At 40.4% G+C, this 17,790-nt stretch overlaps 2 protein-coding genes across 3 annotated transcripts; both read right to left on the minus strand.

Annotated features, from left to right (window-relative positions):
• Positions 1–1,057: 1,057 nt before the first annotated feature.
• On the minus strand, positions 1,058–6,673 carry actr8 (actin related protein 8). Of its 2 annotated transcripts, none has more exons than XM_075476353.1 (13): positions 6,412–6,673; positions 5,261–5,431; positions 5,060–5,170; positions 4,660–4,764; positions 4,365–4,538; positions 4,026–4,119; positions 3,723–3,855; positions 3,442–3,595; positions 3,201–3,296; positions 2,921–3,061; positions 2,511–2,820; positions 2,128–2,291; positions 1,058–1,496 (listed from the first exon to the last, which is right to left on the minus strand). In XM_075476353.1, the coding sequence occupies exons 1-13, from the start codon at positions 6,550–6,552 to the stop codon at positions 1,353–1,355; spliced, it is 1,938 nt and encodes a 645-aa protein (XP_075332468.1). In that variant the 5' UTR covers positions 6,553–6,673; the 3' UTR covers positions 1,058–1,352. The 2 variants fall into 2 exon arrangements, with proteins under 2 accessions (XP_075332468.1, XP_075332467.1); XM_075476352.1 differs by having other exon boundaries at positions 5,060–5,173.
• Positions 6,674–10,308: 3,635 nt separating this feature from the next.
• il17rb (interleukin 17 receptor B) lies at positions 10,309–17,781 on the minus strand. The gene is made up of 9 exons (XM_075475473.1): positions 17,622–17,781; positions 17,514–17,538; positions 16,429–16,542; positions 15,832–15,941; positions 15,559–15,694; positions 15,163–15,254; positions 13,181–13,355; positions 12,781–13,064; positions 10,309–11,167 (listed from the first exon to the last, which is right to left on the minus strand). The coding sequence occupies exons 1-9, from the start codon at positions 17,682–17,684 to the stop codon at positions 10,754–10,756; spliced, it is 1,413 nt and encodes a 470-aa protein (XP_075331588.1). The 5' UTR covers positions 17,685–17,781; the 3' UTR covers positions 10,309–10,753.
• Between the last annotated feature and the right edge of the window lie 9 nt (positions 17,782–17,790).

Genomic DNA, 17,790 nt, shown 5'->3' on the forward strand with positions numbered 1-17,790 from the left:
CTGAACCTTCTACTTTAGAAAACTTGATCATATGAGGTGTAAGCCTGAGACAGAGAAACTTCTGGAAATGAACTGAAAACTTGCATGTTAGCTCCTCTTTCAACAACACTGACTAATGAATCGTAATGTTTTTGCATTCACAAGCATACCTCCTGGAAACATTTGCATTGTAGTCTGTTCTTTTAGCTTTACATTTATGTATTTGGTGGTTTGCTCTCTGTATTTTGTCTGTGTTGTTACATCTGTGACTTCTTAATTTGCTTGCTCTATTTGTATTTGTTTACTCAAACTGTAGTTCCTTGAACACTAAGGGCCACTGCAGAAATGACTTAGTTTAGTCTAATAACTTGCCAAAAATGTTCTGAATAGTATTATTTAAGCTGTCTTTGAAGTACCTATCTGATTATTTTAAGATGATATGAATATAAGATATAACCTCAACACTGTATCGCCTTCACTTCTCTAGGTAAACGCCTACACATGCAGTGTAGGCGTGGGGCCATGCAGTGTTTTCTGAGAACACAAAGGTGTTGACGTCACAACAACTGAAGCCCCTCTTCATCAGCTGCCACTGCCACGAGCAGTTTCATGATGCCTTTCTGGGAATTCCTACATGTAGGGGCCAGAATGGCTGATACAGTAGCTGTCTGCACCACTTCCTCCCTTTTTCTTTTTTTTTTTTTTCCTGCTTTTGACCTTCCAATTCAGCAACATCATTGTCTTAGATATTTGTACCAGTGGAATTCCAGGTCATCCCTCCCTGGAATCCTATTAGTTTGTCTTTGTTTTGTATTCTTCTGTTGGAATAAAGATTTACTCGCGAGTTTGGTTCGTTAAATTTTTTCCACAACTATATAATAACAAACTGGTGTCGTGTATTTGTTACTGTTCTTCAGTGTTAATCATATTATGCAATGCTTAATCTGAAGGATTGGTCATTTGGTGTCTTGAGGGGAAAGTACATTAAGGATATTACTTAGCTGCAACAGTTATGAAACAATTTAACTCACTCTCAAAGCAGTTTTTTTTTTTTTAAACCCACATCCTGATAAAGTATTTTCTTCGAAATACAACAACTTTATCCAAGTGTGGCTGGTTTTACAATTTACAACTCAGACCTTTGTGAACATTGGAGAAGTACAGCACTATTTACAGTTCATCACCTATTTAGCTGCCGCTCCTGTTACACTGAAAAGTTACGAAATAACCAGACCTGTGTTCCAAACGGCCAACACACAGATACTGCTTTACCAACTGTATACATTTCATCGAGTCAGACATCTGAATTGTCCTTTTTTTCCAGTCAGCCCGTATCACCGCGTGATTCTCAGCTTCAAGTAAAATGCACGTGTTCACCAGACGAAGGCAGCTCTTTCTCGGAGCATGCGGACACCAAAGCGCTGCCACTCCCTGTGATGGATCCACATCTCCTGCGTGGTGTCCAGACACGCCAGCACTGCTCCCCCTTTCCACGATATCAGCCGGGGGTCCATGTCCTACACCACATGCACATCGGTACACAACGCATAAGAAGATTAATGTGAAGTATTATGTCGCTCATCCTTTCAGCACATGCATTGGTGCGTAAACATTTGTGAATACTTTAAAATTTCTGAATAAGTTTGGCCTAAAACAATCACAAAAACTGCCTTTGAGAGTTCTTCCACCCACGAAACACAGTGGTTGAAATATCATGGTTTGGGTGTATTTAGCATCATCAAAGAGAGAACGGTGTATTATCATCAACATAACAATCATTTCTAAATTCTACCAATGAATTCCACAGGAAAATGTCAGGTTGTCAGTCTATGAAATGAATCTCAAAAGAAAGTGAATCATGCACAAAGAAAACAAGTTATTCTACCAGAGAATGGTTTTAAATATGAAAAACGTGAAATCATCGTTTTGAAAAGGCCCAGTCAACGTTGCAACGATACAACAGAAATTCTGGGAATGACGTGAAACATTTATGTGAGGAAACCCACCAACATCCAAAAAAAAAAATCAAAAGGGTTCACAAATGTACAAGCACCACCTGATTTCGGTAAGTTGTGTGTAAACTCAACAAAGCTTAATAGAACGAAGGTCCCTGTGTTATTCTGATAGCTACAACGTAACTTTTGGTACCTTTGGCCGTGTTATAACTTCCACGTTGTCGACCAGCCTTCTGAAGGAGGGAGGCATTTTGTTGATGATACGATGAAGCAAAAATTCCTGAGCACCGTGAAACATAAGCCCTCCTCCCACAACCAGGATGGAGCTGTACATCTTTCGTTTGGTTTCATCCGATGCTGCCGATGAAAAACACAAGGCAAGCTAAAAGAAAGAACACCGTAAGCGCTGTGAAACAGCTGACTTCTTCTCCTGCTCTAGTTCTTGCTGAGTTGGTTTTTTTTATATGTTATGAAAGAGGTTTACATAGCTCATACTTTTTTCTTTTTGAAGTACATTTTTAAATTTTTAAATGTTACTTATCGGTCCTTTCCTCACTCAACCGTCTACTTTCTTACCACAGCAGTCGATACTATGCAGGATCGCCTTGTCCAGTCCCAATGCTTTGCTCTCAAACTGGCTCATGATGGCAGTTTTCCGGGAGAGGTGAGCAGACATGGACTCTTCCACTTCTCCAGCCCCTGTCAGACACTCTCCCTGGTTTGGCCCCAGCTCCATATCTCCCTGTGTCCCTGCTCCCCCAGCTCCGCTGCCACAGCCCCTGGGCAGGTCTGACATTTCACCAATGCCACCCTGACTGCTCATCTCACCATCCAAACCTCCACCTGGTCTGGAAACAGCCTTCCGGTCAGCAGCAGATTTGGATGACTGTTGAAGAAAATGGTAGAATAAGTAAAAACGAAATCATTTATCGGAATAAATTTGGTTTTAATCTGATGAGTGAAGCGAGTTCACATCTTTGTTTTACCTGGTCTTGTTTGCTCTGCGTGGTCAACAGGTAGTGTTCATCATGAGGATCCTCTGAGTCGCCTTGGGAACGGTACTGAAGAGATGTCATCTTCTGACCTACGATGCCAAATGTGGTTGGGTAGAAAAGACCCATGGGTGCCTACAGAAGAGACACAAACACAAGTGTTATTGCTGAGGGTAATTGTGGAGTACAGACTAAATAATGTAAAAAGTAATTTGGCACCCATCCTAAACAGCATGTTTTTTTTTTTTTTTAAATCACAGTTTGAAAGAGACACCTGTAATTTTTCATCCCCAAGGCGAATCTGGTACAAAAGAGCAGGGGCTTCTGGGAAACGGGTCTGAAATTCATGATCTTGTAATCCTGATATGTCCTGTTGGAAAAGAAAACACTTGGGAATAATGTGAGTAACTGCAAACTTCTCTATCAGTTTGCGTACACCAGTGCGAATGCCACTTTGAGGGTGATCAGAGTAGAAGAAATATCTCGCCAAAAACTCCCACTTGACCAACACACACTTGATTTAGATGGCAAAATGTCTCTTTCAGATGCTGCAGCAGCTGACAGTCGAGTCTGTTGGGCAGCTGACAGTCTCTGTAGGGAAACCCTGCCCTCTGCAGGAGCCAGAAGAAAGCTCGGGTCACATCTGAGCCACCGTATGCCAAACACAACCTGCGGTCCAAAAGCCAGACAGAAGAGACCACAAACACATAGGGTCGAAAATGCAAGACACCACAGTCAATTTTTCCATTTTGATATCTGTGCCCTTGTTCTGGGTATTTTGTGTGAACTGTCCCACCTGGAGTTCCGATGGGATACTCCATCCTCTACACAGCAGACACTAGTCTTCTGGTCTCCCACATCCACTACACAAGCGCTGCTTAACCCACTGCCAAACGTAGCACACACTGACTCCTGGTGCACAATGATTGCTAAACACAAACACATATACACACAGTATTTAAAGAAAGTTGATAGCAGGTAATAAAGGTTTAAATGTATCTTTGCCTGGTTAGGGCACTGAATTATAACAGTGTAGACTGTACAACAGTTTATACGTGTGCTGGTGTCCTGTGCATACTCATACATATGTGTGTCATACCTGAGAAGCCCAGATTAAGCAGCAGCATGTTGACAACTTCCTTGATGTGCTGTCTGTTGTAGATGTCAGGGACCAACAGGATGCATCTGTAATACTGGCAGCCAATAACAAAAAAAATCAAAGAAATAATACAAGAAAAGAATTTCCACCATCAGTGTTGTTTGATTTAATTTCAGTGTTTACTGAACGGAGCTCCAAAGCGTGCTCTGTGGAGCCCTTACTATATACAACTGCATTCTTGCTGCTTCCAGATTCCATTATTATCAACCTTTCTGTTTCCGTCTTCTTTCAACATGTACTGTTTTCTAGCTTCAATATGAAGAATGAGTAGAGTTCCACCTTTAAATCTTTCAGGGGGATCTCCAGATGCTTCTGAATGATATGACTCCAGATGGTCTCCAGATCGGCCAAGACTGCGGTCAGCGAGCCTCCCGGACCGGAGTGCACGTTGAGCTGCCCTCTGACCATGGGACAGTGAATGTTGTAACAATCTGAAGGATTCACATGAAGCGCCTGCACGATGGAAGGATGGAGAAGGGTGCATAAAAATGGATCGCCCAGACAAAGAGTTCAGGTGATGCAAACTGTTCAAGATTTTTTTTTTTTTTTTTTTTTTTGTTAAATGTGCACTGACCTCCTCTCCCACCATATAAGGAGGTTGATGGCTTGTGTTAGTCCACTTCACTCTGGAGCTGCTGTCCAGTACTGCCGGACGGATCTGACAGTTATACGCTCTGGCCTAAACATACACACATAATCACGGCAGCTGGTGTAAGAAATATATATTGTCACCAATTAAAGCGCCATGCTCCTTCTTCCGGGCATAGATACCACATTATATGTCAGCCAACCTTTTCCTATTTACTAAAGCACGATATTCACAACATATCACACTCAAATAGGTCACTATTTGACCTGGTTTCTTCATCCCACAAGCTACAGTAGAATCACTTCTCTGCTGGCTGTGAATGTTGCAGAATTACATTTACGCTTCAATCTGTTTCTTCCCCCATTTCTCTCTTTCAGAAACAAACCTGCTCGGCAGAAACGGGAGTTCTCCGCACACCGTTCGACATCTTCTTCGACCAGATGGCCTGCTCGACCATTTTGAGGCCATTCTGTCGCTGCTCGTTACTCTCTGGTTTCTGCTGGACAGAGAGTTGAAATAAGTGAAAACTGATACCACTGTGAGGTGACAACAGTATTGTTAGCCTATCTGGTAAAGACTGGCTTACATTTAGACCTTCTCTCAACAGCCACGCGTCTTCATATCTGGACTGTCCGCTTTGCTTGTGTCTGCGCGCGATAACGTGAGGCACCATAACCGGGAGAGTGTCTGTTGCTCGACCAATGCGGAGCGTTCTTGAACCGGGGTGGATGACGATGATGAAATTGCTCTGTATTTGCTAAGAGAGAGGGAAGAACTTTACATTTTCCCGTGAACACAATAAACCCCTTCATTGTTGTGCACAAAGGGTGAGGAAAAAATATGAGGAGATCTATACATGTTGCTGCTACTATAACAGCATCCAACCTTCTGAGAACACTTTCCCCAAGGAACACTGGTGCAAATGACTCATTATTCAGTCACAAGAACGGCGACGGCTGAAATCATTGCTCTGTACAGGACAAGCTAAACTTAGATGACATGTTGTTTATGAAATCCCCCTTTAATAATATCTGCAACATTAGAATTAAAGTTAAAGCATAACAAAAGAGCGTGTTGAGATCAAACGAGCACAGATGTCTGTGAGATGCCCACTCTGACTCAGGCCATGACTTGTTTGTGCAAAAAGTAGAAATTTCTGTCAAACTTTTTGAGAAAAAAAAAAAGATACCAGGTCCAAAAAAGGTGGTCCAAACTTTTAAACAGGTACTCCTGTTGAGATGTGGTGACCGTGAGGGCCACTACAGAGTTTGTACTGCCCTATGATGGGGGCACAGTTAAACTACAGTTAAACTACTTAAAAGGCCACCCGAACCAAGCCAGTAAAATACAATCGTCTGAATAACAGAGCCATGGACCTCCTCAGCTGCATTTCTATTGTTAATCAGAATGTGTGATAATTACATATCAATATAAACTCGATATATTTCAGGTTTTGCGGTAATCTGACTGTGGTCAAATAAAGCATCTTAAGACATCACCATGTAACTATCTAATAAGAACGACCGATAAACACTTTATAAACACCATAAGCATCATATTGAGCTCAATGTGCCAAATTTAAAGACAGGAGTTTAAGTGGCGGATATTTTGTGCACGTCAGTGCCGACGAAAACTGTTCCAGTGCAAACTATGAATGTTATAGTACATACAAGTTTACAAGGACTGTCGTTCATGTTTTAGAATCTAGCGGGTAAAGCACTTGGCTTTCCATCTCACCTCCTGCAGAGAGTCGGGGATGGCCGCAGGAGTGATGGGTCTTTTCACCCCGCGCTGCTGCTCCTTCTCCTTCTCTTTCTCTTTCTCTCGCTCCTTTTCCTTCTCCTTCCCGTTGTCCTGTTCCTTCTCAGCCTGAGTCATCGCCACTATTTTTGGACAAAATGATCAGAATGAACGACTTCTCGACCTCTTGGTCCACGTTCAACAACAGGCAGGCGTCCTGACTTCTGTTGGAGCAGTGGTAGATTCTACTTCCGTGTTTAATCACGTGGTACAAATGCCTTATTTCTATTTGTCGAAAGTGTTTCTTGTTTTCGCCGCTTCTTGCGTTTTATTGAATAGTAAATACGTTACAATTGACTCCAAAAACACATGTCCCGTTTCCAGTCACACATGATTTTTTAAGTTGTCTCCTATCATGAAAACAGCAGAGCATAAGGGAGTTATGTTTGCATCTGATAAAACACAATTTTCCTTATGGACACTGTCAGTTGCACTACAGTATTGATACCTCTATTTTATTATTCATTCCTGGACAAACTGTACTCCAAATATGTGTGTTATTCACATACATTTTTATTTTTTTATCCATCTTGTAATTTCAACTTTATATTTATGTGGTGTCTCTAAAATGTGTTCCATACTGAACTTCTGTTTATGTTTAAATATTGCTTTACTGTACTAATCACTTCTTGTTCTGTCGGTTGGAAAAATCGTTTTAACTAAGGCAGCAGTGAGATTGATTACTGAATCCGAGCAGATTTGTGGCTTTGTGTAACACCATAAACCTCTTAGAAAATAAGAAAAAATATACACTTTGAGCAGCAAATGGGCATTTACTAAACACAGATTTAAAAAAAGCAGAAGCAATTGTATTCATACATAGAGATCATCCTATAATACTGGGTTAAATACAGTCAGCGCCTGTAGAAACTACTGAAATGTCTGAAAATGTAAATGTCTGAGGGAAATATACCCTGTACAGGACAGCTGTAACAACTCATTTTATACCTTAATAAGAATTTACAATAAATAATTTGTCACGAGTCATCAAGTTGTTGCAATAAGACACACTGCTGTTTTTCTTAGGTCTCATCTTGCTGATGGTGGGAGTAAAGTGGAACTCTTGTCTATGTGGTGGAAATTGCTGGTGAAAGTGTCCTCTTTCACTTCTTTCCTCTGCAGCTTGTGATGGAGTTGAATATCCTGGAGAAGAAGTTTTGAATCCTTTTAAAAGGTTTCTTGTGGGTTTTTACTTCAACAGGATCAGAGGCTTTCACTTCTTTGCATGCAGTGGATTCATTCTCTGCCGCAGTGAGCTTCTCATGGGTCCCGTCAGTCGTGACGTTTGCCGATGGTTCACCTTTGCTGACGGCTGTTGCACTCTCAGCTCTGTCTTCAGATTCTTTATCAATAGGATAAAGGGGCCTCACTGTTATAATGGTTCTTCTGTTCCACCTGCCGTCTTTGGAGCATTTTCCAGCTGACTTCATCTCTGTCTTCCCTCGATGACAACTTTTCAAAGTTGTTTGTTCTGAGTTTAGATAAGAGGGTTCATTTTCTTTGAAGGAAGAGGCTGGGAGTTTCATAGTGAGGAAATTGTGTCCAAGAGCTTCTCTGGGAGTGATCCGTTTACCCTGATCCACAGTCAGCATCTGCTTGAGCAGGCTTATAAATGCTTGTGTACATTCAGAGGGATCCAAAGGCTCTGGGTTCATCTTTGGCAGATCATCGAGTGAGTATAGACTGTTATAGATGCCCTGAAGCTCCTCTGTACTGAAGCCTGTCGCGTTTGTGTATTCAGCTGGTGTATTCAGCCTAAATATACGGTCAGGGGAGTCTTGGACCTGAGTAAAAAAGTGCTTTACTTTGAATCCTGATTTCAGGAGATCCTTTGTTGGTTGACATTGCAACTGTACAACTATCCTTACCACCTCGTACTCACAGTGTGTAGGATAGAGATTCTGGCCAAGATACATGTAGGCCAAAGTACATCCAAGAGACCATATATCTATACCTTCATCCATTGGAATCCCCAGGATGATCTCAGGAGCCCTGTAACCAATAGCCTGAAGGGTGCCTCCCCACCACAGCTTGGATGTCTTTGTAGCCAATCCAAAATCAACCAGCTTTACCTTGTAGGACTGAGACTGATGGTTCACAAGCATTATATTGTCTGGCTTTATGTCACCATGAACCATGCTGATGCTTTTCAGTGCGTCCAAAGCCACCAGCATCTGCTGAGCAATCACTCTGATATCAGAAACAAGGAGTGGCATGAAATTTTTGCTTTTGATTAGGTCAAAAATACTTAAATCCAGTTTTTCAAAAACCAGACAGAAGTGACCTTTAAATTTGAAGTGCTCCCTGAACTTCACCAAGTTGTTCTTGTCAGGGTCAAGCTGTCTGAGTTTGTTCAGCATTCTGGCCTCTCTTCTGCCTTCTCTGAAAAGGTCTTTTCGTATAATTTTCACTGCCACAATCTCTTCTGTATCCAGTTTTGTGCACTTGGCCACTTTTCCAAAACCGCCCTCACCGAGGAAATCATCAATGTGGTATCCACTTGAATTTCCAGTCAGAACAACGTTTTTCTGTACAGTATACAGTGGTTTCTCTCTTCTCTTGGTATTTTTTGAAGCTGCCATTTCTGAAGGTTGTCTATGGTCAAAAGAATGCAAGTCTTCTCTCAACTCAACGGATCTTCTCCAACAATGGTCATACAAACATGGGAATTTGGTCTGTGCTTGCTGTGGTTTCAAAGGAATGTTTACATTTGAGTTTTGGTGGCGATGAGGCCACGTTCGGAATACCCCGCCCACCGTTGCTGTGATACTGAAAGTAAACAAAAATAAAGACATTTTATGTTATAAGTAACGGGTACAAAGTGGATGTCCAAAAAACAACTTAAAAAAATTGACAACATAATCAAAAATCCGAAAACCTGTCTCGGGTGAAATGTGCCCACATGGACACGTACAGGTCGCTTAATGACATGACCGGGTGATCGTGTCACGTGGTACAAGCATGAAATACAATAAAATGCCATCAAATCATGCTGAAGTTTGAATATAATTCGTGTATTGTTTAAACATGGTTTCAATGCATGAAGTTTCTTGGCGTCCCGCGTGCGCTGACGACCAGCGCTGAATATCTGATGATCTCGGAATCATTTTTAAAAAGCGGATGATACGTCAGCATCGTATCTATGTTTACAGAAATATGCACGATTGAGGTCATATCATGGACTGTTTTTTCCATTTATTGTATTCATCATATTAAGATAAAATGATAATAATGAATTTTGAATGACAGAGGGGCCAGAAGGTTAACTCTGTGATCTAGTGACCCCTTGTGGTTGTCATATTCTACCAGGGAGAAGTGGGACAACTGGACAACTTCCCAGTCAATCAGAAGGCAAACAAATGTACATGAGCAAAAACGTCTTACTGCATTTTACAACAGTGTGTGAATATGATAGTGAAAAAGAATTTCATGGTCTAAAACACTGCACTAAGATATAATATATAAGCGTGTGTGAATGAGTGAAAAAGACTTGTGCAGGATTAGAAAAGCAGTGTAAAAATACAGTCCATGCATCATTCATATCCGCAACAATCTAAGTCCTTACATTTTTGCAGCGTGGTATTAAGTAGAACCCATACGGACAACTCAAAAGGGAAAATTCCTGTTTGAGGTCAGAATCTGCTCACAGTGAGGCAACAATTATAAACACCCTTTCAGTTTTTACTAGATGAACAAATCAAACTGTCATAGGGCAAAGTCTTGAGTATTGTTGTAAGAGGAACCATTTCCTCTTCTGCGGCCCACTTTTTTCAACTGAAGAGATATTCAAATACTTAAGATGATATACACAAATGCAACAAATGAATAGTTTTTAGGATAGTTTTTATTTCTTAAATATAAATGGGAAAAAAAAGGGCAAACAGAAGTTGTATTTGTTTTTGAGTCACTTTTGTCTCGGTGCTTGCATACCCCCCCCTTGAACCAGTCTGCCATTTCTCTATCACAATGACAACAGTCAAAACACCAACAGATCACGTCTGCTTTTGTTTGCTGTTCTTTGGAAATTCGCTTGTATTTGCCTTTCGCAAGAAGTTATCATAAAACACAGATCAAAACAAACACTGCCCACTGACAGAGAACATGGGATTTTGTTGTGTGTGTGTGAGAGTAAAAATGAAAGTGTGTAAAACAAGAAGAGGGAGGATGAATTAAATTACTTTTACAAAAAGGTTAAGATCATGAAAAAACAAGTTATCCACAAATCAACTCTTCTGACCCTCTCATATTTATCTATCAGTCTCAACCTTCTTAAGCGGGTTCAAACAAGGTTGAAATCAGATTTAAGCGGTTGCATCTCTCTGGGCTCACCCCCCCTTAGCTGTCCTATAGCTTCCTTTAACTTCACTGTACTATTTTCACTGTAGGAAATCCCTGGCCTAAACACCAAGTCTAATATCTTTTTCTCCCCCTGCCTGTGAGCCTGAAGAGATCTGCAAAGTTTTTTCAAATCCTTCATCAGACAAAAGGTCTTGCATGACCTCAGTTCCGGCGGCAAAGCATGTCGATCCTTCTGCTCGCTCAGTTGCACCACCCAGAACTTGGCCAACTCACTGGTGCTCTTTGCATGGCCTGCCACCATGTTAAGAATCAGAGGGTAAAGGTCATGAGCTGCAGCTGGGATGGACAGTTCTGGGAGGCCGTGGTTGGGAAGAGAATTGAGCAGCGAAGAAGCCTGAAGAGGAGAGAGAGAGTGCAAGATATTGATTTTAACAGTTTTAATCAACCCACTCAGTAGTAGCTACCACACACTGTTAACAACACAACTGTTTAGCCTTGAGCACACTGCTTTAAGAAAGTTTTCTGAGTACTTTCTGTGAGGAATCCACCAATTTTAAAATTCTGCACTAATACTAATGTTAAAAATGATCATTTGTCTGATGTTGTATACTCAACAAACAATTTTTTTGTCATTTATTTTTCCATATGTCAGGGAAACAATGAAACCTGCTTTACAAAAAAATAACCATACAGTACTGAAAGTATATTTCAGCTTTTCATCAAACACTAAATGAGCACAAATTCATTCACCAAAATGTATGAAAAAAATCTTTTTTATAACCTTTTACACAAAAAAAAGTATTCAAAATTTAACTGTTTCAAAATATTTTTGCTGGCCTGTTAAACTATCACCAACTCAGTGACTTTTCAGTCCTTACATGGTCCCACACAAGTTGTCAGTGCCCAGAAAAAGTAAATTTAAATAAATTTCATCAGTTCCGGGGCATAGTAACAATGGTACAAGCGGGACACACCTAGGGTTGCAAAGGGGCGGAAAATTTCCGGTAAATTTCCATGGGAAGTTAAGCTTGGGAATTTTGGATATATTCCATATTGGAAACTTTCCATGGGAATGATGGGAATTATGGGAACTAATGGGAATTTAGGAGAACTAACTGGGAATATATTATATCCAAGCATAAATATAAATAGAATTCATAAGAAAACACCCATACAAAATGTTTTCAACAGATATTTCAACAGATTTATTTGTAAGTGGAGTTGAACACGTTCTAATTACTTGTTTCATGGATGAACAAAAACAGGAGTGTTGGGTTCAATATTACCCATCCCCTAACCACACTCATTCAAAAATCTTCCTCCAAAACGTCCCATTAAACATGCAAATCTTCCTTCAAGCAATCCTCTGCATTTTTGCTCAGTCAATAGACTCAAAACTTACTTCACTTTGTTAAGTCAACAGGCTCAAATGTGTGCCTTCAATAGTCTTTGTGCTTCAGGCTCAAAAGTGTGGTCCAGTCTTCTAGAAATCTTCTGTACATGTGATGGAGGCATGCACAGTGCCAGTAGGGGGTGTGGTCTCAATAGCCATGCAGTAAGCAGTGTGCTCTGTGCATGTGAATGGCATGGATATTCAAGTGTATTTGAATAGCATCTGTTTGTTTTTGTCAAGATTATGCTAAAATATACTTTCCTCAACTATATTTAAGTTCCCTAGAAGAGCCAACCTTCAATTTAGAAAAAATTCCCAGTTTATTCCCATAAATTCCTATTAATTCCCTTAAATTCCCATGGAAAGTTTCCGTCTTTGAAAATTCCAGGAATTTTGCAGCCCTAGACACACCAGATAAATATCAACCACTATCATCGGTCAATGCTGTCCTGTTTGCTGACTGCAGTAAACCAGCTGAGTGTGAGGGCATTAATGCGTCCCTGCTTTTTGTGCTTCTTGATTTAAAGGTGAAGGAGTCTGGTCGATTAAGTGAAATCATGTTGTTAAATCCTAAGACAGCAAAAGGTAATGAATACAAAGGAGAGACAACTTACACTCTCTACCTGTGGGGAGACAATGATCACACGGTGTGCACCCTTTTCATGCTCTGCGAGCCATCGCATTGGGCCCAGCTCTGCGATCTTTTCCTGCTGCCACATGTCGATAGCTACAGTGCAGCCGCCATGCAACTGCAGCATCTCTGCCAGAACCATCACTGCCCTCTGGAAAGCTGAATCCTTAGCAGGGTACACCACAAGCACAGACACTGGTACTATGGAAGGTGCAGGCGGGTTGTTGAAGCATAAAGATAAGGTAGGTTTGTGTTTACAAATTTTATCTGGGAAGCAAAAAAAGAGAAGAAAATATAAGCAAAAGGTCAATGACCTTCTGCAGATTTTGTTCAAAAAATTCTTCCTCTCACTGATTGAATGTAAATTCAAGTGTTGTATTTACAGATTACGTAGCAGGAACACAGGGTGGTCAAAGTGGCCAGTAATCCAAAGATGATGACTGTAACAGTCAGGTCTGCAAAGACAAACACAAGCACACGTGACACACAGACACATTTTAACAAACATAACATGAGACTTAGCTGATTCGGTGTATGTACAGACAGAGCTTTGAGTAACTATCTTACATGGAGGAGTGGGCTCAGTAGTGCTCTCAACTAAAGGAGAAAATAAAAAGGACAGTTAAAGATAGAATATCACCACATCATTGTGAAGTATTAAAACAAGTACAGTTTCACGATCAGAAAAGAAATAAGTCCCAGGCACTCAAAAGTAGAACAGGAAGAAGGTATTAAATTAAAAAGCCTTTAATGACTTTGGCTAATCATAATAAAATGCCAACATGTTTCAACCACCTCCGTGGTCTTCATCAGGGCAAAGCAGAAGACAAAGAATGAACAACGGTTAAAACGGTTTAACCCCACACCTGGATCAGGTGTATAATTAGTGTGCCACCAATACAATTGGGAGAGTAAGGCGCACCTATCATAGACGGGGGGGGGGGGCATAGATCACAATACAATAATTGTTGTCAAAGTTACAGCATGACAAAACAATAAACCCCTTAGATATTCAAAATAGCAAATGGGCAGATAATGACATCAAAACAACATACAGACAAAATATCATAAAAAACATTTAAACTCGATATCTTCATTGAGGCCTGGATACCTAAGCGCATCTAACTGGTGGATCCAAAACGTCTCACGTTGGTTGAGTGTCGCGCAGTGTCGGAGCTCTTTTGTAGCTAGCATGGTTGCCGCGTTTTTTAAAAAAATGTTTTTTTAAATGAACTTTATTGAAGCATGGTTGCCGCGTCTGTCACAGCGGTGTCGCACCGTGACGTCAAAATGACGTTTCAGGCATGGCGCTTCCCTTGAAAAAAAACGGCGCTCGGCGCAGCGCGTTGTCGTGCACCAGTCGATTTTTGTAACTTGGCGGCGCCGAGCACAACGAACCGGATGGACCGATGTGAGACCAGGCTCAGTGAGGAGGCGTTTGTACAGGCAGCTGTACGAAACTGCAGTGAAACAGAACAGGGAGCACATAAACTCCCCAAACTGATGCACAGAGATTGGCAGAACTTTGGGGAAAGAGGGAGAGTTCTGTAAGAATGTGTGGAAGAAGCTACGGGACAGATACGTGAAGGCAAAGAAGAGGGCAGAGACTCTGTTGATGCCGGGGGCTTCTGACCTTCACCTCTATTAACTGAATTAAAACATTAAAATGATCCGAAAACTGCAGCAGTATCATTAATTACTGTATTCCTGTTCTTGACAGCGGCATTGTTTTCTTCTCCACTTTCCTGGTTGTAGAGTAGCGGTAACCTTAACGTAGCAGCGCCACCTATGTGACGGAGAAAATTGCAACTACTGGCGCAACGACTTGCGCCACTATACATGGCGGGCACGAAATTGTGACGTCATCAACACCGCTCGCGCTAGCAGACGCGGCAACCATGCTAGAGCCTTAACGGGGGTTCAGGAAAGATCTGTTGCAGATCAGGGTCCGAGTTAATAATGGCCCAATTATTCCTGATGATCCGTGTAACCTGTTTGGCCTCGGAGCTGTATTGTGTAACAAAAAAGGGGCGAGATTGTTTATTTCGATTAAGGCTCTTTTTAATCAGAGTGTCTGAGCGCTTCAGAGCCTGCGCTCTTAACCGGGCTTGCGCCACCGTATCAGGCTTGTAGGCTCTCTTCCTGAAGCGGTCAGTCATGTCATTGGCCTGTCTTGCAAACTCTGCCTCATTGCAATACAGTTTCACCTTGGACATCTTTCAACTCCATATGTGCCTTATGGTGTTTGAAATCTCCAGGAACTGCCATTAATCCTCAACCATTTCAGTCCATTTCATACTGACATGTACTAAGATTTTCTTTCAATAGTCTTAAATACATTTTCTGTGTTTTGTTATTTTTGCAAACTCACACAGAGCAGAGCCAGCTGACTTGCTCTCAATGGAACTGATTGCTCACCTGTGATTCCCTTAAGAGGCATTGTGGATGTAACACTCACTACAGAAAATGAAAGAAAGAAAGACTTTAACGTTCGACGTGTGCTGAGTTTTGATGAAAACTGTAGTTTCAATATTATGTGCAATTAGTAAACCATAGTTTTATAGTAGACATTCCCCACATACTATTGACTCTTAGTATTTTTAAAAGTACTCCACAAATTAATGAAAACTCTCAAATAAAAATATGAATACTGTACACCAGACATATCTGTAATGTCTGTTTTTATGCTTAAACATGACTTATTTTTTCTGGGCTACTATAAAGTTGCAAATTGAAAAAAATAATTAAAAACTGTACTTACGCTGCGTCGCTCTACGCTGGACAACAATTTGGGCAACCTTGGAAGTGGGGCCACTTCCAAGTGGAGGAAGTGGGACATTTTGAACTTCTATTTGGTAGAAGCCAGGGGTCACTTTTACCAAAACATTAAACCATACCTAGATTTGAAAAGAAGAAAGTATTTGCACTGAATACAAACTTCTCCACGGATCAGCCCCATGCTGTGCAAACAAATGCTGCTTAAACATATTAAAAAATAATTCACAATTAGTAGTAGTGAAGACCCTGTTCATACCTGCTCAAACCCAGTGAGGTTTGCTTCGGTAAAAGAAGGACTGTATTGACAATTTTGGGATGGTTCCCCCGAAATTTCCATCCATGTACTTGTCAGGCTATTGATGCTAGCTGCAGAGAAAAAGCACAGGTTTTATAGACGTCAAAACATCTGCCTGGGTTTTAGATATTACACATCTGTATCCACCACAGGGATCCTATGGGAAGAGACTAACTGTAGTGAAGGTTATTTATCCATATTTGATCTATTCATTCAAACATGTAACAAGATCTTTAATTCCACATAATTTTGACCACTTTTATGTCTTTCTACCATAAAGGGCTCCTCCTGTCTCATATCCGCAATGACTTTGATAAACAGGATTGAATATAGGATTTATCTATGAATTTGATCAATTTAGTTATGTTTAAAATTCAGAAAAAAAAAGTTTAACTATCAGATGACACATTGTATTTTGGCATGTATATAACGCGCACTCAACACAGATGTACAGAATATAAAGTGCAGGATGCTGATGTCAAGTCTGCAGCGTTTTAAAATGCACTGGGAAAACTATCTTGAAGCCAGAGTCAATAACACCTAAAACTTCTCTCCTACCATCAACGTTAATAGCCCAGCTTATGTTCAGGAAGTCTTTTTCTCCTTCTTTCACCAGGTTCAGGTTCAGGTCAGCCACCACGGATGGGGGGTTATCACTTGTTGAGGGAAAAGCTAGAACAACAAAAGACTATCAACTTCATTATACTGTTATCATTTTCACGTTCTGTTATTCAAATAGCTTTTCAGCTTTAATTAAGCTGCTGAAATATATTGTTATTTCTGTAAAAAAAAACAACACAACAACATATACAATAGAATATACAATTATGTCAGAGGCTTTTGATAACAATGGCCTCCTAGAAACCGGATAAAAAGTACTTAAAATGGTCTAAAATCTTGAGTGTGGCTTCTCCAAATGGGGTGAACAGTAGCATGTTTAAAGTGAGAGTGCAATTTTAATGGCAACTGTGCATTTCAGAGTTGACAGAAATATTTCAGTGAAGTGGACCTGTATTGACCGTGAGCAGAAGCCAACATCAAGCTCCCCTTGTTCAGTCTTAAAATGCAAGTCAACTATTTGGCAAGGCAAGAAACCTATGACAAAGAGAATGATTTTAAAAAGGTGATTTGGCTTGTGACACTAATCAGCAGTCCAATTAAAGGTATGACTTTTCCTCACTTTTGTTGTTGTTTTTGTTTTTTTACTGTATGTCAATAACAGGACATGACATGTTTTTTAGGCAAGTTTAAACAAGACTTATTAAAAAGACTGACCAGTTATTTTACAGTGAGACGAGGTTTTGGTGACGGAGGCTGCATAAGCCTGGCAAAAGTGAATAGTAAAATGTTCTGATTTTGTTGAAATCCCAGAGAACATTCACCATTACATTCAACGCCCCCTGAAGTCATTGTGATTAAATCTGGAGAAGCTTTTTCCAGTTAAATTTAACTTTAAAATTTCAAGTTCGTTAAATATAATACATAAAGCTCGAAAAACGTATCTAAACATATACATTTTACTTTCATATTAAGTTCTAACTTTATGTTAATTTCGTTAGATTATAGGGGAAATACTGGAGTTTGACACGATTAAGAGCAGATTCCCTCCCAAAGAATGAAGAACAAACATAACGCCTACTTACCATAATACTCTTCACACTCCACTCTCTGCAAAGCAATACCAGAAATAAATTCAGGTCTAAGGTAATATCAATTTTACTTTCAATCAAAACATAAAGTCAAAATCTTACAATTTGATGTGATGTCACCTGAGCCGCGACATAATAGAGAAACCCCAGGGTGAATCCCAACATCTTCAGCTCCTGTCTCACCTAAAAAATGAAAATGAAAACAATTGAATGGAAAAACTGCAACGAACGAAAGCTTATTTTACCATGTAACAGTAGATCTTAATGTAGC

Source organism: Odontesthes bonariensis, chromosome 10 (assembly GCF_027942865.1).
Source record: "Odontesthes bonariensis isolate fOdoBon6 chromosome 10, fOdoBon6.hap1, whole genome shotgun sequence".
Taxonomy (NCBI): domain Eukaryota; kingdom Metazoa; phylum Chordata; class Actinopteri; order Atheriniformes; family Atherinopsidae; genus Odontesthes; species Odontesthes bonariensis.

Coding starts and splice junctions, on each gene's coding strand:
- il17rb (XM_075475473.1), bottom strand. CDS start 17,684: ATGTTGGGATTCACCCTGGGGTTTCTCTATTATGTCGCGGCTCAGGTG. Junction 15,942..16,428: donor CTGGGCTATTAACGTTGATG/GTAGGAGAGAAG, acceptor TTTTCTCTGCAG/CTAGCATCAATAGCCTGACA. Junction 13,065..13,180: donor GTGTTCCTGCTACGTAATCT/GTAAATACAACA, acceptor TTTGCTTCCCAG/ATAAAATTTGTAAACACAAA.
- actr8 (XM_075476352.1), bottom strand. CDS start 6,552: ATGACTCAGGCTGAGAAGGAACAGGACAACGGGAAGGAGAAGGAAAAG. Junction 5,432..6,411: donor TCCCCGACTCTCTGCAGGAG/GTGAGATGGAAA, acceptor CCTCTCTCTTAG/CAAATACAGAGCAATTTCAT. Junction 2,292..2,510: donor GCATAGTATCGACTGCTGTG/GTAAGAAAGTAG, acceptor TTTCATCGGCAG/CATCGGATGAAACCAAACGA.